Genomic DNA, 23,599 nt, shown 5'->3' with positions numbered 1-23,599 from the left:
CACATTGCCTATAATTCCCATAATAAATTAAAACAAGGATGAATTTATGAATAATACCACAGCCACAGGGTTTGTAAAAACTGAGTTCGTTGCCATATTGGTTATGGGAGAAAATGATAAGTGTTTTTTTTTAAATACGAGTTTCAACATTGTGTCTTTCCCGCATTTTATAAATAAAACGTACGTTGTATGAATCATTCAATATTTAAACGTGTATATTTACATGTTCAACTGTCCTTGTCTGTGATAACATTCGGGCTTTATTGGATTTGACCACGCCCAGACCAAACCATAATACTCAAAGAATGATTCTTCATTTCTAAATAATTAAAGTATATACATATACCGGATTAAGGAAGAACAAATTGCCACAAACTCCCGGTGGTGGCTTGATACTATTCGGTTTCCATAACCTGTAATAATGTAGCCCTTTCTCATTTTTCATATCTGATGTTTACTGGAGAGGGCTCCCTCCCCCACCCCCCCCCCCCTTCAAAAAAAATGAATAAAAAAATCGGGAGATGGGAACATTAATGCAGCTAGGTTTCCATTGACTATGACTATCGTAATTTCTCATTTCGCGATGTTTAGCTGTTCTCAAATCCAGAGCAGGTCGATGTTACATTATAAAGCTCATCTTGGCTAGCCAAGGGTTTCTGATCCGCACCGCTTCTCACGAACGTTTGTGAGAAGCGGTGCGGATCAGAAAACCTTGGCTAGCGAAGATGTATAATTTGTTTTTAAAATTAATTATTAAAGTGAAACACACTTAGGTTACGTTAGTATATGCAAAATATACGTCCCAAATTCATTACAACACTTTTAATTTACTTCATCTGATAATCTTACAAAAATCTGTATCAGACACATGTGGTCATTATCGGCTGATCAGACTGACGGCGCATATTCATCCATTTCGTTTTACCGGTAAAAGGCCGGCTTGCGGGAGATAATTATAATGTTTTTTCCTATATTTTCTTTGATATTTTTTGATATATTCATATTTGATATATTTTCTTATATGTTGTACACATGCAATTTGAGGAAGAGGACAAAATGAATTGCATCGGTATACTTGCATACGCAAAGAGGCAAAAAAGGGCACTACGTCGAGAAAAATTCAATACTTGATCATGCATTATTTAAAATAATCAAGAAAACCGACGGTTGTTTTCATCGGGAAATTCATGAACAGGGGCAGAAAAGTTAAGGTGGTTTAGCGCATATACATTCACAATTGTATGTAACTGCATACATTATCTCGCTTTTAATTATTAAAAAAAAAGACCCTAATTATAAATTATTGTGTTCACTGTGAGATCCAATTTCAAAATATACTTTACATTTTGAACAAAAATTACCGTGATACTAATCTAAATAAAAGTAGATCTTTGATCCGCTCCTTACAGATCGGCTACACGAGGTGCGTTCAGAGTTCACCAGATAGTTACCAACGGCAAGTTCGGTCACCAATGTCTTCAAATGGTTCCCAGTGGTAGCAATTGGTTACCAATGTTGACCATTGGTGTACTTTCAATTTCAAATAAGGTCACCAAATCTACCAGCAGCCTAGAGCTTGGGCAAGTTTGGTAGGTGACGCCATTATGCTTATTCAACATGGCGGGATATAAGATGCCTATACATACTGATGTAAATAAAGACTTTAGAATAAGATATATGCATATCTTATTGAATGAATATTTTGAAGACAGTGTAAGACAACTGAGGGCTTCTAAAACCCGTTTCTATACCCAGAAACATTTCAGTATTATAGAAAGTATGTGATAGAGAACCGGCATTTTGATATTCGAGCTTGGACTTTCGGTAAGACGATACTATTCAAGTTAAAAGGATGTTGATATCGAGTGAAATATGCACAGATTGCGTAGATATTGCTTTATAGAATTCAAAGATCCATGACCAACAAAGAAATTATTAATAGGCGTATGTCACATTGCTGTTTGGGACAACTACCTACAGTCCTGTTAAAATTGATTCTATAAGTATTTATATACATTTTTGCTAGCGTTAAATATTTATTATCAATTTTGCAATTAATCTTTACTTTCTTTGTATTAATGATGGATTGGTAGTCATTTTGTAGACTTCTTTATATAATTGAGAATTTAACAAAATTGTCATCAAAGTTGTGTATTATAATGACTTTTTAAGCATAATAAATCACTCAATGAAGCTGTTTAAAAAGGAAACGGTCACACTTCACAGAGAAAAGGTATTTTGTTTTGTTTTCAACTGTTTTATGTGTTCAGATGGTTACAACTGATTACAACTGGTAACCAAGTGTAACCAAAAGCTACCATTTGTTTGAATTTGACAAAAAATCGTTCATGGTACTACCTATACAAATTGCTACAAATGGCAGCTCTTGGTGATCATTGGCTACCATAGTTCACCGATGGCAACCAAATGCTGCCAGCGGTAAATCTCAATTTCACCAACGGTACAACTCTGAACGCACCTATTGTGTATCCGAACTCCTCAAAAGCGGATCAAATATCTATAGACTACCGTAATGCATAGCCGTGTATTAAGGAGGTTGGATGGTCAACAAGTTAACCTCCAGATCTAATTAAAATTTTAAGATATGATTTGTTTAGCCATAATTTATTACTTAGTTTTAAAAACACCATATATTTTACCTTTATTAAATTGGGGTATTTTCTTGAATTTCAATTTGGAGCATTCTTCTAAAGGAGCTCAATGGCAACGACCAATGAGTCCCAAAAATTCAAAACTGTCCCAAAACTAGGGCAATCTATAAAATAGTTGACTTCTCGTTCAGAGAGCAATAAATAACAAGTTTAATTAATTTATAGTGTTTTGGCAAACATGCACATCGAGGTTGGAATGTTTTGCACTTGATGCGTAAATCAATTGTATTGATCCGAATAGCGAGTCCCATCTTCTCAAGTCACGGGTTGCTGGTTGCTACTTACTTTGTGTTTAGTGGACCGGAACATACATATACCATTACATACATATACCATTGACTTGAAAAGATGAGTAAATTCTTCGAAGTTGCAAGAGTTGCTAGCACACATTGAAATATTTTTTGTAAATAAGGTCTTTTTGACGCGAAGGGGGGGGGGCGACTTTTCTTATATTTTTTTTAAAAGATGGCCACCAGAAAAAATAATCGAAGGAAAGTATTAATAACATAAAACAGAAATAAAAGTTAAAAATATGACAAACAAATTTTAACATTAATCAATTCTTTCTTCTTTATTCTTAAAATACTATCACCATGTAAAATGTATATTTTACATGTTCCGACTATTTTCTATAGTTTAGCTTGTTGGTAAATTAACGTTATTCACTCTTCTTAATTATCGTGAAATTCCTCCTGACTGTGATGTGATAGAATGTAAATTAATGTTTATCAAACGTCTTAACTGTAACAAAGAAATAGGACATCAAAGTAATCAAGTGTAGCTTTGGGAAAGATACTTATTAGAAAGGCAGGATTGAAGGACAATGGTTTCAGCTAAGAAATGTGTGTTTGACACTAATAGAGTTAATGCAATTACATAACAATTAGCGGATTAACGCAGGTGAATAAATGGGCGTTTACCTGGACGATGGTCAGTTAGGATTAAGAAATATATTCTCTGATTGGGTGATTTATATATGTCAATTATTTAGAGGGTCACGCCAGTAAAATAATAATATATGTTTTAGAGATGATGGTAGGTTAGTTGAATAGAGTCAGAGTTCGATAGATAGAGGTTAAGAGTCAAGATACAAGTCGTCCGTCTAATCCGTTACGTTTTCCCTCACTGTCATATGTAGGTTAACATTAAGTTAGAATAATTTATAAGCGAGTTTCCCCTTTTTAATGTGTACGGAGTGGAGAGTAACTGTTTGTATAATTGTGTTATTAACTGGAATAAATGTGGAAAATACAGCGAGTGTTGAGCTAATTCCCTAGTAATCGCCCGGTACAGAAAATACCCCATACGGTACAAAACCCGGCGGTTATAATTGGTGGAGTATCCTGATTTCCCAAAAATGTACCTCTCACAGGAAAAATAGACATTTCAACCTAGACATGAGGAAACGTGTAAGAACGGTAGGACGAAAAATTACGGACAACTGAACGGACAACGCCCGAAACGCAGTGAAGATGAAGTTCAATATGGATATTTCGAAATTCGCGCCAGCCAAGTTTAAAGGGAATTTTAAAGAAAATGCCGAAAAATGGATTTTTCAGTTTAACTTGTTCGCAAAAGCGGCACAACTCAACAATGAAGAAATATTACAGTTCCTGCCTTTACTTTTTGATGAACATGCGTTACTATGGTATCAGTATCTACCCGAAGAAATGAAAGCGAATAAAGAAACTTTAACAAGGGCATTTCTTGAAAAGTATGGAACTACAAATGCGGACAAATTAGTTGCCTACAATGAAGCTGTTGAACGCGAACAACGCAAAGACGAAGATGTTACAGACTACATAAATGACGTCACGGAATTAGCAAGGAGAAGCCAATTGCCCGACCGATTCCTGATGGATAAATTCATGTTTCATTCCCGTCCAGAGTACATCATGCACGCCGTTGGAAATGATGACGGGAAGACACCACAGGATATAGAGAAGCGTCTCCGAGTTGCTGAGGTTGCAGAGAGAAGAAAGAAGAAAGCGGAGGCGAGTGAAATGGAAGCGATCAATTCAGTGTTTGAAAATCTACAGAAAAGGGTCGACGAAATATCAAATAAAGTGCTTCGTGATACAGAGCGTGTGAATCAAGTTTGTGATGAAGAAAATCAAATAGTGCCACCTTATCAATATTCCGAAAATGTTTGTGTAAATCAAAATTTTCAAAATGTGCTACCATATCAAAAGTGCGAATCTGTATCTTTTAATACAAATGTGTCCCATTGTGCAAATCAACAGAGAAAACCGCCCAAACATTACAGAACACCATGCTTTCGTTGTGGTAAGTGTGACCATTTTCCTTCACAATGTCGCTGTATTACTAGAATGTGTAGATTATGCAAGAAAATCGGGCACATTGCAATAATGTGCCCATCTAAATTCAAACGTTCGAAGCCCCGTCAAAAACAAAAAGTTGTTGGGTCTGTTTCTAGCTATGAACATCAAAACAAGGTCAAAGCTAGGGTTGCCGGTCATGTTGTTTCCGCTTTAGTTGATACAGGGGCAGACATTTCTATCATATCTGAAAAGCTATACAAAAAGGCGAAATTGCACAAAAATTATCCTCTTCAAAATTCGGTTACTTTTGCACGAGGTGTTACTGGCACTCATCTCAAAATAAATGGTCAAACTACAATTCCAGTTGAAATCGGCAACCTTGAGCTTCATCAGTCATTTCATGTCACAGATCAGTGCTCTCAAGATTTGATTTTAGGTCTAGATTTTCTAAAATCACAAAATGCTAAAATTGATTTTTCAGAAGGAAATTTGATATTGCAGAAAGGTATTTCAGTTGTCCCATTCCTGAGAAAAGATGAAAGTTTTGTGTGCAATATTTCATTGATCAGCAGTGTGAAAATTCCCCCCAGATCTGAAATTATTTTACCAGTTCAATCAAATCAGAAAGATTTCATAAAGTCAAAATTTGGTGTCATTGAAATGAATTCCGCACTGACAGGTACTCATTCGGTTTTAGGAGCAACTTGCCTGGTTCAAATGAAAGACAACAAATCTGTAACAAGAATTATGAACCCGACTAATTCAGAAATAAACTTATCAAAAGACTTATCTGTAGGCAAATTCTATGAAATTGAAAATGTTACTTCAGAAATTGGAAATGAAAACAAACAGATTTCTTGTGTGTCACTTTCAGATAAGCAATGCAAAACTTCAAACGCTCAAAAAGCAATAGATATGGTTATTGATTGTTCTCAGTGTGATTTGTCAATTAGTGAAAAAGAAAAACTTTTAGATATGCTTGGTCAAAATCGCGACGTCTTTGCCAAAGATTTATCAGAGTTAGGTCAATCAAATCGCCACCCGCATATAATAAACACGGGAAACGCTAATCCGATTAGACAAAGACCGTACCGCGCATCCCCGCGAGCACGCGCGGAAATTTCGCGCCAAGTCAAGGAACAATTGGACAACGACATAATTGAGCCGTCAACGAGCGAATGGTCAAGTCCCGTGGTTCTTGTTCGGAAGAAAAACGGCGATTACAGATTTGCCGTAGATTACCGGAAGTTAAATTCGGTAACAAAACCAATGAATTTTCCGTTGCCGCGCATGGAAGACATCATTGACACACTGGGAGAGAGCAATGCGCAAATTTTCAGCTCTCTTGATATGTTCTCTGGGTATTGGCAACTCAATCTAGACCCCAGAACAAAACACAAAACGGCCTTTGTATGTCATGAAGGTTTGTATCAATACAAGCGCATCCCCTTTGGTTTACAGGGAAGTCCCAGCGCATTTATGTCTGTGATGTCAGATGTACTTCGTGATGTAAACTGGAAGTATTCACTAGTTTACATGGACGATATTCTCATTTTCTCAAAGAATTTTGACGAACATTTATTTCATTTAGATCAAGTTTTTCAAAAACTCAGAGAGGCAAAATTGCGCCTCAAACCGTCAAAATGTAATTTTGCTGTCAAGGAAGTGAAATATTTAGGCCATGTTATTTCAAAAGATGGAATTTCTGTAGATATGTCAAAAGTAGAAGCTGTCAAATCTTTCCCGAAACCGAAAAATACAACTGACATCAGAGCATTTTTGGGACTTGCGAATTATTACCGCAAATTCATTCACGGTTTTGCAGACATTGCTACCCCCCTCAATAGGCTACTAGTTAAGGGAACAAAATTTTGTTGGGACGAACCGTGTCAAAAGGCATTTGACAAACTCAAACAACTACTTACTGAAGCACCAATTTTGGCATTCCCTGATTTCAATAAAACATTTATTTTGTACACGGATGCTTCAGGATTTTCAATTTCTTACATTTTGGGACAGAAAGATGCTAAAGGGCGAGAGACCGTTGTAGCTTACGGTGGACGCGCACTCAGACCGGCCGAGAGAAATTGGTCGATATCTGATAGAGAGTGCCTGGCTTTAGTAGAGGGAATCAAACACTATAGAATTTATTTAGCAAATAAGAAATTTCAGGTTTTCACAGATCATAGTGCAATCACGTTTGTCAAGAAATTGAAAGAAGTAGAAACAAATAGCAGATTGGCTAGATGGGCTATATTCCTTCAGGGTTATCAGTTTGATATCACTCATAAGAAGGGTAGAATACACTCAAATGCAGATGCTCTCAGTAGACGTGAGTATCCACAGGAACAAAACATTGCAATGATCCAGGGTGAGATCAAGACAAAGAACATGCAGGTTCAGACAGAGGCCATTTACACAGATTTTGATCCACTGGCTTGTGTGAATGAAATATCAACAGTCTCGAAAGAGGAGTTGATAGAATTTCAAAAGAATGACTCTGATTTTGAAGACATTATTAGGTACATTGTAGACAAAGAACTTCCAAACAGAGGACGTGTTGACAGGAGAGTCGTCCTAGAGTCTCAAGACTATGTTTTAGATGAAGGTGTTCTATATCATTTCTATTACCCAAAAGGTAGAGGTCATTGCGTTGACAGACTGGTCAAACAGCTAGCTGTACCACATCAGCTGCGAGATGACGTGTTAAGGTCCTATCACGACTCCTTGCTCGGAGGTCATCAAGGCAAAGATAGAACATATCAGACAATACGCTACAAGTACTTTTGGCCTTCGCTACATGCAGATATTAGCACGTATGTTCAAACGTGCATTTCTTGTCAGCGTGCAAAGGATGACAAACATAAACACCCAGCTCCCCTCAGACCTCTACCAGTACACGATGTGTTTTCAAGGGTTCATCTTGACTTGCTAGGTCCATTAAAAACAAGTCCAGAGGGATACACGCACGTGTTAGTCATCACGTGTGCCTTTTCAAAGTGGACAGAGGCATTTCCCCTCAAAGATATTTCGGCTATTGCAGTAGCAGATATTTTCTTTCGAAAAATTATTTGTAAATATGGCAGTCCCGACTCAATTCTTACAGATCGTGGACAACAATTTATGTCAAAAGTTTTGACCGAGATTTGCAAAATTTTTGAAATTACAAAATTAAAAACGTCGAGTTACAGACCTCAAACAAATGCAGCAGTAGAAAGAGCAAATGGTTCTATTTTGACTAAACTTAGAACTTACACTGATGCAGAACAAACAAATTGGCCAAAACTGCTAGACCCTATCACGTTTGCTATGAATACAACGATAGCTACAGAGTCCACCCAGTACAGCCCTTACTATCTGATGTTTGGACGAGAATGCAGAACACCCCTAGATACATCTTTGAACCCTGCAGAAGTTGTTGGCGAAAATGCCAAGGCATACATCGACAGTATACACGCAGAACTCCGCAAAGCTAGAGAGTTGGCGGCTCGAAACATTGAGGAAGCTCAGAAAAAATACAAAGCGCAGCATGACAAAAGAGCGGTACCCCCAGAATTTAGCATACGCGATAAAGTATGGCTAAGGACTAAGAAGAAAAAGATTGGTCTGTCTCCTAAACTCTGTGACAAATGGATTGGTCCTTTCTACATTATTGCAGACAATAGAAACAACACGTACAATCTTAGATGGTGTGAGAATAACACTGAGTTAAAATCAGCAGCGCACGCGGATGATCTGAAACCTTTTCATGATCCTGAAATCCGCCCGACAAACAGACTAGATCCGCTCCAAGAAGAGGATGAGGAGGTGAGTTCTAGCGATGATGGGTCGACAGCGTCAGAGGAGAATGATGAGCAGAATGTCGAGAATAATTCCGACGCGGAAAGCGAGAGTTCGGACGATGATGAGCGCCGATATAATGTCGAGAAAATCATTAATGACAAAATTATGCGCGGGAAAAGATATTTTCGAATAAAGTGGGAAGGTTTTAGTTGTACAGATAATTCGTGGGAACCTGAAGAAAATATTCCGAACGCGTTGATACAAGAGTACTTTCGAGTCAAAAGTGAGCGTAGGAGGCAAAGACGGCGTAGAAATTGATCAAGTCAAATATCATTTCAAAATTAAAAATCCATAAATAATAAAAAAATTTTGTCAAACAGGCTTAGTATATGGACTCGTCACCCATATTCTGACTCTGTTAACGGTTTAGCGAGCAAGAAGTGACGAGCTTGGTCGTCTAAACTCAGACACAGCATCAATAAACAAAAAGAAAAGTTTCACAATTTTTTTTATATAAATAAATACATGATGTATAGGCCAAACTAGAAAATCACATATTTTACAACTTACTGCAAGTGATGCACAGGTCCTATGTTGTTGACTTTTCTAATTAATAATGAGGTAATTTTAACTTCTATTTAAAAAAAAAAAATCGTAGAATTGTTACTGTTTGTTGTCTCCCATTTCCAAGTTAGTGATCTACATAGTCAATTCATGTCATCAGTCTTGAACATTTTTTTTTTCTCAGGTTAAATATAGGTCAGTAATATTGATACTGTGACTTGAAGTGCTGGTGTTTTCTTTAGAAAATAAATTAAATTGTCATTGAATAACGGTTAAAGTGTCAGTCAAACAGCGACAGTGTTTATGCAAATGGTCATGCTTTCGTGTTATACATGTATTTTTTTTTGTCTTAGTATTGTCATAAAATATCAATTGCTGATTAGGGTGTTACTACAGAATATTTAAAATGTATAAATTTCATTGATTTATGATGAAATTGAACGGTCATAACTACATGTATTACCAAGATTTATACTTTCTAATGGATCATTTTACGGAAGCTCCAGGACCTTGAAATTCCTACCGTGGACACATGCGACGTCACTGTGATACCTTCCACGCTTGTTTCCGGATAAAACTGTGAACAGTACTACATGTATGATATGTTCGAGCGGAAAATGCCTTCTTTAGATAAATGAAGAACATGCAGTTTATTTTATAAACGCATTTGAAATAAGAAGATTTTATAGAATAATTGTTTTGAAACTCATTATGAACAATCTTTGAATAATATCAATCATTTATAATTATATGCATATTTTTATTTTTTATTGTTGTACTCCACTCCGTTCCATACATTTTTCTCCTTTACTCAATTCTTGTTTCCCAATAATTGCACCCCCCCCCTTTTTTTTTCAAATAACTCAATTAATTTGCATTTTTTTTTCTCTTTATTTAGTTTCATTCTCTACTACGATATATTTTATATGGTTCTTTCTTTAATTTTTTCGGATTCGGAGAATCCTTTGGGGACAAGAGGGTATTATCACCATGTAAAATGTATATTTTACATGTTCCGACTATTTTCTATAGTTTAGCTTGTTGGTAAATTAACGTTATTCACTCTTCTTAATTATCGTGAAATTCCTCCTGACTGTGATGTGATAGAATGTAAATTAATGTTTATCAAACGTCTTAACTGTAACAAAGAAATAGGACATCAAAGTAATCAAGTGTAGCTTTGGGAAAGATACTTATTAGAAAGGCAGGATTGAAGGACAATGGTTTCAGCTAAGAAATGTGTGTTTGACACTAATAGAGTTAATGCAATTACATAACAATTAGCGGATTAACGCAGGTGAATAAATGGGCGTTTACCTGGACGATGGTCAGTTAGGATTAAGAAATATATTCTCTGATTGGGTGATTTATATATGTCAATTATTTAGAGGGTCACGCCAGTAAAATAATAATATATGTTTTAGAGATGATGGTAGGTTAGTTGAATAGAGTCAGAGTTCGATAGATAGAGGTTAAGAGTCAAGATACAAGTCGTCCGTCTAATCCGTTACGTTTTCCCTCACTGTCATATGTAGGTTAACATTAAGTTAGAATAATTTATAAGCGAGTTTCCCCTTTTTAATGTGTACGGAGTGGAGAGTAACTGTTTGTATAATTGTGTTATTAACTGGAATAAATGTGGAAAATACAGCGAGTGTTGAGCTAATTCCCTAGTAATCGCCCGGTACAGAAAATACCCCATACGGTACAAAACCCGGCGGTTATAATACAATAATCACAGTTTATATATGGATACTAAACTCATTAAAACAACACAAAAATATGCGTAAACAAGTGATGTGAAAAAGTCAGTTCCTGAAAGAAGAAAAGTAGCATCCCTGTTTTCCCAATTCCTCTACAAAATTTCTAATTCTAGATAATACTCCATGTATATATCATGTACTGTAAGTACTTGTGTACTTTTACACCAACTTTTGCACTAGGTGCAGAATGTATTTACTACATGAATGTAGTCCTCAACTATATTAATCTTCATTAAACTTTTAAAGTTTACACTAATGTTCAAAAATCAAATAAAAAATTGTAGTAACCTTACCCCCCTCCCCTTCTTCTATTATCTTGTAATTTTCCAACAACAAAAATTCAACTACAAATTTTTTAATAAATTTTTAAAAATTAAACATTATTTTAATGATGAACAATATATAGGGTAAATGAATTCTACAACACAATTTCGTTTATAAAAAAATGCGCAAGAAGAGGTTTTAAAAAAAAGAACTTGAAAATGCATGAATGTAAGCAGCAAAATACAACATGGGACTAACAAAACCCACTAGCTAGCAAGATGATGTATTCATATCACTGAAGAATATAATCTGTGTAAAATTAGGGACAAAATTGATGAAATATAAACAAACAATTTAGTCAAGAAGGCACATTTTGACATTAAATGGTATAATACAATGGTGTACAAGCAACCTTAAAGCAATATGAGCTGCAATTTTCATGTTGATTTTTTTTTTTACGAAAATGTTATTTTATACAAAAATGACAAAAAATATCATGTTTTACAAATTTATTTAAGCTTTATTTTTGTGGGGAAAGCTGTTAAGAAGCCTTAGTTGGAGAAAATCCAATCACTGTCGTCCTGTACAAAAATTGATCTGCTATTCCTTAGAAGAGAAATCTTTCTGCTGACAAAATTTAATAATTTTTTCAAGCTTATTCATCATGAAAGTTTAAGTTACATGCAGACTTATCAAAGTAGCAGGATTTTGCAGCAAAATAAAATTCTAAAAAAATACAGCTCCTATTGCTTTAAATATAGAAAATAAAGTACAAAGAATATCATATGCATGAATTCAGATAAAATGTACTAAAACACAGAAAAATTGGTTTTTATTTATGCACTGTGGAGAGGAAACACTAATTTCTTTTCATTTCTTTAAATTTAGATAAATGTCATGTTGGCATGTTAAAAGCACTATAGATCACCAAAAACTGGATCTGACAACAATACTGGGTTTTTTTTTAATTTTTATTTTTTTGGGGGGGGGGGGGGGGGGGCAGGGGTTGGACCCATAAATATGCCACAATTTATGTCCCAATAAGACTTTCTTAAACCACTATAAATGCAGTATGGTACATGTACATTACCCATGTACTAGCATTCTGTATACTTAGAACCATTTTAACAAGACCTTGGACTTTCAGTAGGACGTAACTATCCATTTCTTGCGTCAAAACAAAATTAAAATATGACGCAACTTCAAGTGAAATATGCACTAATTGCGTAGTCTTAGCTCAAAAGTCATACAAATTTTGTTAATTTCAAAGATCCATGGCTGAGTGGCCTATAATGAAATAGACAGGCCTACATCACATTGCCGATTGACACAACTACCTAAAGTCCAAGCTCTTGTTAAAATGGTTCTTAAATAATAAACTGGTTGGGAATAGAAACAGCTCTTTGCTATCAAAATACACATTTGTCTTTGTTAACCAAATGATAAAAATTGGATGACATTTGTCAATGATTTACAGTCAGTGTTGAAAGTGAAAAAAACAAACATGCATTTTTAAATCAAAATAAAGGGAGGTAAATCTTTGAAAGACAGATTGCTAGTACAACTGTATACACCCGTATTACACACGTTTAACATGTGGTTAAATGATTGTGTACAAGTATAGTTTTGGGACCATTGTCTTACTACAACAAATATCTCTTAAACATTTATTTTACATGTAAAGAAACTAGAGATCTGATAGAGACAATGTGCCCAATAGATCTTATATTTTTCATATAAAAAACATTGGTGTTTTAGCAACAACAATGAAGCCCTTAACTATTAACTATTGAGTAATATACACAAATCAAAATCAAATTAAAAAAAAAAAATTCAAAACTATTATTGGTAGATTTTTTCACCCAAGGATCAAAATAAAAAAATTAAACCTTGTTGTTCTTTATTAGGATGAAGCTTGAGATTCTTTTTTCGTACATGAAACTAAGGCCATTACAAACAGTGATATTTCATGCAAACAGTTCTATGTAAGGTGGCTGGATAGTTTATAGATTAACCAAATCAGAACTGCGTTACACTTTTGAATATCATACATAGGCGTCGGAACTGGGGGGACTGGGGGGCGCTAGCCCCTCCCCCCAACTTTTTTTATGCAAGACCTAACCATCAGGCACATAGCATCCCCCCCACTTTTTCACGCAGCAAATATAATTTGTCTGATAATTACATATAAAAAATTAAAGTATCAGGAAGCCGCTGCTCCCTGCCCCAATCTTTTCGGTAGAATGAAAGGAATTGTTGTGGAAAAATCCAAAGATTTTACCTTGAAAATTTGAACAGTTTTATACAAGGCTCTCACCTAAAGGAGGTAAATAAAGCCTGAAAATGGCCACTGCCATCCAGCCCTCTTAAACAAACTACTGTGGAATCATTAGATTTCGTGGTGGCTCAATTTTCGTGGAATTCGTGGGTACCTCTAATCCACGAAATAACATCCTCTGCGAATTGATAAATTAGGGTAATAAAGTCATACTAGTATATCCTTTTGTAGATATTTAAGAATACACAAAATTACGTCCCAACAAACCTGTAAAATTTAAGCCATCCATGAAAATTGGCCCCCATGAAATCAAATGATTCCACAATAGCTTTTCTCAAAGGTAGAATATTAAAATAACAAATTGCTCTGAGTCTTACATGTAATGAACAAAAAGCAACTAACAAATACATTTTTGTTTACTTTTCAGACTTGGTAGAAATTTTTGACAAAATGAAGACTGATTGTCCAGTAACAAATGACTTTGAATCTCTACAGTTGGGAATCGGTTTCTATATGAAACATACATATAAGTCTACAAACATACCGGTATATTGTTCACCATGGTTTTATATACATCTTTTGATTACATACTCTCAGTCTCCGGATTAAATAAATGATCACAAAATAATGATATGTAATAGCAGTAAGTAGTTTTTTTAAAGTATTTTTACGAGTGTGTTCAACTGGAGTTATCTACACAAAAAATCACCAAAAAAAAAAAAACCCCAAACATTAAAGAATTTAAAAACATCAATGAAGGACTAATAGAAGATGAAATAAAGTCATCTATTTCAATAATGTTACTGGTTCTGATGCTTCAAGCTTGTCACATCTACAAACCTAAAGGTTCACCCCTTCAAACATTCATTAACATTTGTTAGAACAATTCAACAAATAACACGTACCTATGCAAATATTCATGCTTATCACATACAGGCAACACACAACAGCAGTGAATACTTATATCTTAAACAACAATAAAGGCGACAGAAATACAGGTACATGTATATATATCCCCAGATAATCAATTTAGAATATCATTCAGGTGGGTAGTCTAAGTAAAGTATGGGTGTAAATAACAATCTATGCATGTACCGGTAAATAAGGCTTGAACGCAAAAATTAGTCGCAGCGAACCAGCTTATTTCTGATAAATTACGAAATAAAGATGTTATTTCGTATCCAGCTAAATAACTCTACATATACTTATACACAAATGTGAAAAATAGAGACTTACTCTTTGGCCCCTAATATAACAGCCAAAAGATTAAAAATAAAAACATGTATATAATGTGCTACCATTAATTCTGATAAACAATAGGAATTAAAGCCAAAATAACTTGCTGAATAATCAGAAATATACAGTACAACTATGTGCATATTACAATCACAATAATGCACATTTTTGTACAATCCTAATGAATACTACCAAAAAGCACCATCATGCAAAAAGTTGAGATTTTTCGGGAACTTTTTATCCTGTTATTTTACCAAACAATCAACACATAACTAGGGGACGACCATCTATTAGTTCAGCAAACCTTTTCTCCATTTCAACAGCCCAAACAAGCCTGAATCAGGTTTTAAAATAAATGAGAAAAAAGAAATCATTCACATTTTTAAAAAATGTTCGTCAAGCACTTCTTCATATACCGGTATAGTCCAACACATAAAATTGTTCCTCTTTTGAAACACATTCATAGACAATTCTTTTTTAAAAAATCCAATAGTTAAGATTCGACTATTTTTCCTTTCGTGACTGCGCTTTCGTGACCAGTCTGTAATAGATGCCCTGACTGGCCATCAGCTCGCTGTGACGACCCTGCTCTGCCACTTGACCGTGTTTGATGACACAGATTTTGTCTGCGTTCTGGATGGTGGACAGTCGATGTGCGATGACGATACACGTTCTCCCTTCCCGTGCCTTGTCCAGAGCTTCCTGTACAATCTAAAATTTAACAAGAAATAAAATTCAGCAATTTGAAACATTCATATTTCTTTTTAACCCTCAGACAGATGTGGTCTCTGGAGTTTTATGAGTCCGCCATGTGCGTTCAAGATGTCGATATTCAATGTGTCCTGCAATTCACATTACCTTATGCAGTTGGCTGCGCTCTTCATCGACCCCTGAGCCGATTTATGTAACCATTTATTTAATTGTACTTATATTAAAAGCTATTAAATGAATGTTTGTAGTCATATTCTGGTATATACCGGTAAACAAAAAACTTTTATGAGATTCCTACACGATTTGCAAGTTTGGTGAAGATAGGACAAGTGATAACTTAGATACAGGACCTGCAACAAAAACTTTAACCAGGTCCGAACCCCGGCGTCGACGCGGGGGAGTTTAGCATAAGTTCCCCTTGACTTCGTCTCAGTGAGCTAAAAAGTCCCATATTAAGCATAATTAATGGATTGCAATGATAATAATCAATATTTCAACCTTTTCACTTTCAGTATCGAGGGCAGATGTGGCCTCATCCAGCAGAAGAATCTTGGGATTTCTGACCAGTCCTCGGGCAATCGCCACTCGCTGTTTTTGTCCTCCGGAGAGTTGTGTCCCCTTGTCTCCACAAAGAGTATCATAGCCCTGCATAAGAATATCTCAATGCTAATGATCAGTGGAATAAATTCATACTGGTAATCTTTAATATCAAAAAATTTGCAAATTAATAAAAAAAAAATATCGAATTAAAAAATCTTGAATCATTTCACATTTCTATGGCACAAACTGAGTTGCAATAAATTCTTGATGACTTTATGTCTATCAACTGAATATTTACTTCAATGTTTTATAATACATGTATACCTATGTCATTTACAAAATGTTTTTACCATGGCAAGTGAAATATTTCTTGATGGCAACCAAAAATTAGGAAATGGCTCCCCAAAATATTTTGGTCGCCATTTTGCAAGTAGATTGTATTGACTAAGAGCAGAGTTCTTCCTAGAACCAAATTTAAATTTTTGAGTATAATAGATGTGTACCCAATGTATATATCATAATATATGTATACTAACCTTAGGCAATGATTGAATAAAGTTATGGATGTTGGATTTTCTGGCAGCCTCAATAATCTCTGCCATCGGAACCTCTCGGGAGTTATCCCCATACGCTATGTTCTCGGCAATACTGCAGTCAAACAGTACAGGTTCCTGAGATACTATTCCGATCTGTCTCCTCAGCCATTGGACGTTCAGATCCTTAATGTTGTTACTGTCCAAATACTACAAAAGAAAGCTCTTAAAGATACCTGCCACTATGCCAAAAAATATGAATCCATTTAAAATCCTTATTCACTACACGGTTTACATGAGTGATGCAGTGTTGTAGCTTAAAAATCTGCAACACGGGTTCAAAACTTTCCACATCAACAATTAAATGCAAAAGGGAAAAGTTGATTATTCTGATCAGTGCAATACACATGGAATTAGTCTCTTCTATGAGTACGATAAATTCAAGTTTCTTTAGGTAATGATAAATTGGTCCAATTGTGGGTGAAATTTTAAGCACTACCAAACACTTTCTTCTCACATATAAAATCAATTAGCTCCATACATTGATTGTCCTAAAGCTAAAAGCTTTAAAACCAAAACCCCATTATGAAACAGTTTATATTGCCAAATTTTGGTGTCTATTTCTGTAGCGCAATGGGTGTCAACTTATTCTTCTAACCCACAAACCCCAGTTCAAATACCGCAGGCACTTTTGTTTTCATGAACAGTGTAAAAATTCTAAAAGTTGTTTTTCCTCCCCAAAATTGAATTTTTTTTGTCATTTTCAAGACGAACACCACATCTTAGCAAGTAATATAGAAGTATGGGCTTGTATGTAGAAATTTCCCCAAAAGGTGTGGAGGTTCCTTGAAAATCTTGATATTCCCTTACCACGATACCATCCTCTGGGTCATAGAACCGCTCCACCAGTTGTACGGTGGTGCTCTTTCCACATCCCGAGGCTCCAACCAGCGCTACGGTCTCTCCCGGTTCCACCTCTAGGGTCAAGCCCTGCAACACTTCAACATCCGGTCGGGTCGGGTAGCGGAAACGAAGACCCTCAAAGCGGATCTTGCTATTCACAGGTAACTGTCAAAATTAAAAAGCCTTTTGTTTTTAAAAGCAGAAACGTACAGACAGGGCCAAACATATAACTTTCACCTTACAAAACCAGTCATTTTCTTTCTCGTAATTTCAGCCAACACACTACCAATATGAAATGCTGACAATAAATAGAACAACATTTCACATGATCTTACATATTTATTAAGGGTTGTAAAACTATTTAAAAGCTTTAATCACTAAAAATAAATAAAAAAAATTTATAAAAATAATAAAAAAATAAAAATCAATTTTTTTCAATTCTGAGAAAACAAAGGTGGAGAAAAAGGAAAATTATTTGATTGAACATATTGAGTAACCTTCAGATATAACTAAACAGAGTTTACAAATGGACACTCACGTCTTTCTTGCCCTCCTCCGAGTACGGATCAATGGTAGGTTCCTGTTCCAGGAGATAGAATATGTGAGCTGCGGACACCTTGGCTTTAGATGCGTCTGGAGCGAAGGCACTGGACTGTCCTAAAGCCATGGCTCCAAACACAATGGCACCAAATACCCTGAAAGAGAAGAAAAATTCCAAAAATTGTTAAACACTATGTGGCACCAAATGTAGAAGAAAAAACAATCAAATGACACAATGTATACTAAACACTGTGTCACAAAATAGTTAAAATTGATATGCTGTGGTATCCTTAATATTCAAGAGTAACAATTTTCATGGATAAAGTAAAAATCACAGTTTCAAGGATACGTAAATTCGTGGCCAATGTCCCTATCAATACAAAATATTAGTAGAAATTGCAGTTCAATGAATATTAAATTTCAAGGATAAACTTAACAATGAAATCAACGAAAATTGGTTTTAAACAAATATTGATGAAACCACAGTATATATGTATATATCAAATTTTTTCATAATGATTACTTTATTTATCTAAAAGAACAATTTTAACTCCTACAATTGATCATGAAAAGATAGATTGAAACATCATATGTTCTTATTTTACAAAGAACACCTCTCCTTTCCCACTCACTTGAATACATCTGTGTAATCCATCTCTCCTTCCTTAATCAAGTAAGCTCCGAACCAGAAAGCGGCAGCATAGGCGAAGAAGAGGATGCCTGTAGAGAAGGAGAAAGCGAGGGCGGTGAGGTGGGCCTTCTTCAGCGATGTGTAGTATGGTCCAATCAGCAGGCTGCGGTAGTTGTCCACCATCTTCTCCTCCTTGGTCAGACTTGCCACCGTGCGGATGTTTTCAATGGATTCCGTGGCCGTCTTGCCAGCTTCTTCCAAAGCTTCTTTGTTTTGGCCTTTATTGTGAAGAAATTAAAACAACTTGAAGGCACTGTGAAGGCATTTGGTGAGAAAAAACAATTAAAGAACTGATTTGACCTATCTATTGATCTATTGATCTATTGTTTGATTTTTGGTGAAAATTCTGAGTGTGATATATTTCTTTCAAATACAAGTTGCAAAACACAATACAACACATATTAAACTATCAACTGCCTAAAGATAATATTTCTGAATCAATAAGGAAAGCTGACTGAATTATCATATGTCACATCAATTCCCCTCACCTGCGACTCCCTGTAAAAGCTTCATTTGTAAGGCACCAGCGATCATAATGAATGGGAGAAATGCGATTATCACCAGAGTCAGCTTCCAGCCATAGATGAATGCGATCACAAAGGCCGTCCCTAGGTTAGCTATACTCTGTACAATGCTTCCTAATCGAGCTCCAGAGATCTGTATAAATAAATTTAACTTTAATAGATTGTGTACCCGTGTGTACAAATATTCTTCAATGGTTTTAAATTAATTTGCTTCTTTCAAATAATCACTTATTTCATGTTCTTTTGGCATCATTAAAAGATACAAAATAAATTCAAACTTGAAGAAACTTAAATCAATTCCCATTGAAATGTGAGAGAGAGAGAGAGAGAGAGAGAGAGAGAGAGGGGGAGAGAGAGAGAGAGAGAGAGAGAGAGACAGACAGACAGACAGACAGACAAACAGACAAAGACAGTGAGAAAGACAAAGAAAGGAGAGAAACAAAAGCAATTTGGGTAATGATTGCTTTACATAGTCAGGTACAAATCTGTAGAATGGAGTTTCTTACCCCATGAACTTGCGATGCGTCGGTGGCCAGCCGCGTGGTGAGAGCGCCAGTGGAGTTTTTGTGGTTGTCGAAGAAAGAGATGTCCTGTCTGAGCATGGCCTTAAACACCAATCTACGCAGTCTGCTGGTCAAGCTCTCGCCAGAATATCCAAAACAGTAGCCCTGAAAAAACAGATTCCCTTGCATCAAGTATGTACCCCAGTATATTATAATAATATAATTTCAACTTGTAATGAAAAATAATTTGTCTTTTAATAAGAAATGAAAAGTATCTTAATATTTGGACAAAATTTATCATAAAGAAATTGCTTTCAATAGTTCTGTGGAATCATAAATATTAAACAAGAGATGTTTGTGAAACACTTATGCCCCCCTCCCTTGGAAACATTCACGAAGAAAATAAACGGAAACTGCAAATAATTGGAAGTTTTCCAAGTCAAAGGGGGATAACTCTGTCAAAAATTGCTCCGTACATGTTGTAACCAAAATCAATTTTAACCTAGACATTATCTTGATAAATTTATATGCCAAATTTCATTTCAATATGTGCAACCTCTGCGAAAAAATACACTGAAACTGAAAACCGGAATGTACAGTAGATGGAATTTACCTGAATGTACATGTATTATTAGATGGAATTTACCTGAGCATATACATGTATTATTAGATGGAATTTACCTGAATACACAGGTATTAGTATATGACATTTACCTGAATGTACAGGTATTAGTAGATAGAATTTACCTGAGGATACAAGTATTAGTAGATGGCATTCACCTGAATATACAGGTATTTACCTGAACAAGGAAGGTGAAGAAGCTGATGACCCCTATGCCACACATCAGTAAGACGTACATGTTGATCTTCTCATTCTGTACATCAGGATCCGTCTCAGAGAACACCTGTAAAACAGACATCACAAATATATCACTTCATATAGCTAATACAGCAAATAAAAGTTCAATTGTAAAACATGTTTTAACTGTCCTTTTCATATTCTAAAAATACAGAATAAAATTCTTACTTTTGTTATTTTGAGAACCTTTATTACCCCTATCGTTTGAACAAACACCAAAATCATTCAGCTTTGAGAATACAATATTTCATTATAAATAACGTTTCTTGAATAAATGTACACTTTTATTCGCGTGCGAGAAATTTGCGGGAGGTTCGCGAGAGCCTTGTTGTCGCAATATTTCTTGCTGCGAACCAGCCCTTGTTGTTTGATTCTTGTCACAACATAGGTCTGGATAAGGCTTGGTCGCGAAAACTAGTCGTCGCGATCCATCAATTAATCATTGAAAAAAAAAAAGTATCTGAGTTACACTTGGGATTTTTGAGAACCACCCTTACCCCTAGGATTTCTGAGAAGATGACGGCGAAGGCTGGCTGGACTCCTCCGTTACCTATGGCCGCCAGACAACCAAACATAATGTACGGCCATTCCTTGGCGTTCATCTTCAAAACCTTGGCGATGCTGACTGGGGGGGGTTCCTCTGAATCTTCCTTTTTCTGTTGGTAAAAAAATATAAAAACCTTTCATGGTTTCAACTGTTTCATTATTTTTTTTGCTGTACTTGACCTTAAACACGTACAATGATCTGTCAATTGCATTAATTTTTTTAATAGTTTTTGTCATACCCAGCATTTTACTTATGATTGAAAACAGACTTGCAAATAGAACTTACTGATATAATTAAAACCTAAAAATCTTCAAGTAAAAGTCAATTTAAAAAAAACATCCTTATTAAAAATAAGGGATTTTTTTTTTGAAATTGTTATAATTTTGAAAAGAGAAAGCTTAAAAAAAAAATAAAAGAATTGTTAAATTACAAATCATGAAAATGTATTACCAAGTGTTACCAGGTATGAGTTTGCAATATCTCAATATTTCATTTTGACTGTCACTTCAGGAGAATAATATGTAATTTTATAACTCCATCTTTTTAAAATTAGATCTTTGATCCGCATTAAATAGGTGGTGGACCAAAGACTTCCTGTACAAGTGGTTATTTACGCGAGGGGGAAAGTTACACTCGTTATGCAATTCGCTTTAAACCGCATAAAATACCCCCACGCATATGGTATAAAACTCAAAACTTTAGAGTGGTAAATCACGCATCCACATATTTAATACCCATGCGTATAGTTTGTCCATAGAAAATGCGTACATTACCACCAGTGTAAACATAAACAACTTTTACAGTTATTTCAATTAGATTGTTTTTTTACTTTGGCACAGTCATGCCAAATATCAACAGCTAGCATTGACTAAGAGAATGTATCATATAAATATAAAAACATGGACAGTTTTCTCATAAAAGAACATGGTATGTACCCCTTCTTTGGCATCTGTTGTGGTGGGGACTTTATCGACAGACAGCTGGGTCTTGAGCGGACTCTTGGCTTGATGAGATGTCTGACGAGACAGCTGACGGTCGACGGTCTTCTTGTCCTGGATGAACTCGGCTATAAGCTCCTCCTCTGAAAAAAACACAGACCATCACAAGATAGTTCAGACACCAAAACATATTCTAGACAGTCAAAGCGATTTCAAAATGGATAACTGAAACTCTAGAATTGGGGTTTATGGAGCAGTAGTTTAGACTAAAGTTAAAATGGGTTCAAGATCTTAAAATTTTATCTTATTGAAAGCACAAAAACTCTACAATGCTCAAAAAGATTTTTTCCCAATTTAATATGTGGTCAGGTATGAATTTCATGATTTCGATCAGTTAATGTTTAATATTCATTTAATGAACAATTTATTTTGACTTAAGTTTAAACCATCTGCTTCCTGATATTTGGGTCTGATATGTTCTGGTCAAAACAATTTTCAAAGATTCAAAAGAGGAACTGCCAGTAGCTAAGAAATAGGTACAAGTCATGTGAATTAGCATATTTCTCTGATTGAAAATAGATTAAATTGGATACACAGTACATTATAATTATAAATACTGATACATGTATATAATATATGTTAATAATTAACAACTCTTTTCAAGTTAATCCTTTTGTAAACTGTTTACTTTTAAATTAATCTTAGACTATAATTTATCTGAAAAATATTATTTGAATTGTACATAGATTAATGTGTGAATTAACTTAATTCTTAATTCTGTATCTCTTTATAGAGGAAATAAAAGATGAATGAATGGAAAGCTGAAAAAGAAATGTTTCATAGAGCCATTAACCGTCTTTCATTTGTGACACGGCGTTATCATGCAAGAATGGCAGTAATTTAAGTAATCAATCTAAATTGGAACATTCAATTCAAATGATGAGATGTTAACAAATTCTATTCACACACATACACTTGCAATATTTGACAAAAAAAATTTCCAAGCATTAATTACGTCACACAATTCAAACAAGCCCTGAACTTTGAACTAAAAATTTCTTTCAATTAATGCTTTCTCTTTCATTTTCTCAATTTAAACCTTACTTCCTTCTAAGTAAACAAATATTCATGGCTTTATGGGAATGGCTAAAACCTGCTTCCCAACCACTGCCAATAACCATGCAGAATACATACATCTTAAAAATGTATTTTTATAATACACGGGTATTTTCTTTAAATTCCAAAATCAGCCATATTAATGAACATTCATTAGAATTTGTGTTTCGCAAACATGTACCGTAAATAAATAAGTGTTATAATTTAATAATGATAATTGACGATTGTGTTTAAATAAACATCTATTAAGAAAGTCATTAATATCAACACATTGTCAACATGCAGATGGGGAGGGGAGGGGAGGGGGGGGGGATGTGGGACATTACCCATACTTTTATCAAGCTAATATTGA

General features: G+C 35.1%; 1 protein-coding gene across 10 annotated transcripts in view; it reads right to left on the bottom strand.

Annotated features, from left to right (window-relative positions):
- Positions 1 to 12,319: 12,319 nt before the first annotated feature.
- The window catches only part of LOC105318373 (ATP-dependent translocase ABCB1), a 36,877-nt gene continuing 25,597 nt past the window's right edge, over positions 12,320 to 23,599 (bottom strand). For all 10 annotated transcript variants that reach the window (XM_066074009.1, XM_066074012.1, XM_066074013.1 and 7 more), the window contains 11 exons: positions 22,129 to 22,274; positions 21,144 to 21,302; positions 20,588 to 20,692; positions 19,791 to 19,952; positions 19,249 to 19,417; positions 18,702 to 18,978; positions 18,068 to 18,224; positions 17,497 to 17,694; positions 16,630 to 16,836; positions 16,052 to 16,198; positions 12,320 to 15,553 (listed from right to left, as the gene is read on the bottom strand). In XM_066074009.1, coding sequence (XP_065930081.1) covers positions 15,347 to 15,553; positions 16,052 to 16,198; positions 16,630 to 16,836; positions 17,497 to 17,694; positions 18,068 to 18,224; positions 18,702 to 18,978; positions 19,249 to 19,417; positions 19,791 to 19,952; positions 20,588 to 20,692; positions 21,144 to 21,302; positions 22,129 to 22,274 — 1,934 coding nt within the window. In that variant the 3' untranslated portion in view covers positions 12,320 to 15,346. The remainder of the gene's footprint in view (positions 15,554 to 16,051; positions 16,199 to 16,629; positions 16,837 to 17,496; positions 17,695 to 18,067; positions 18,225 to 18,701; positions 18,979 to 19,248; positions 19,418 to 19,790; positions 19,953 to 20,587; positions 20,693 to 21,143; positions 21,303 to 22,128; positions 22,275 to 23,599) is intronic.

Source organism: Magallana gigas, chromosome 10 (assembly GCF_963853765.1).
Source record: "Magallana gigas chromosome 10, xbMagGiga1.1, whole genome shotgun sequence".
Taxonomy (NCBI): Eukaryota; Metazoa; Mollusca; class Bivalvia; order Ostreida; family Ostreidae; genus Magallana; species Magallana gigas.
This window is presented reverse-complemented; position numbering and strand designations above follow the sequence as displayed.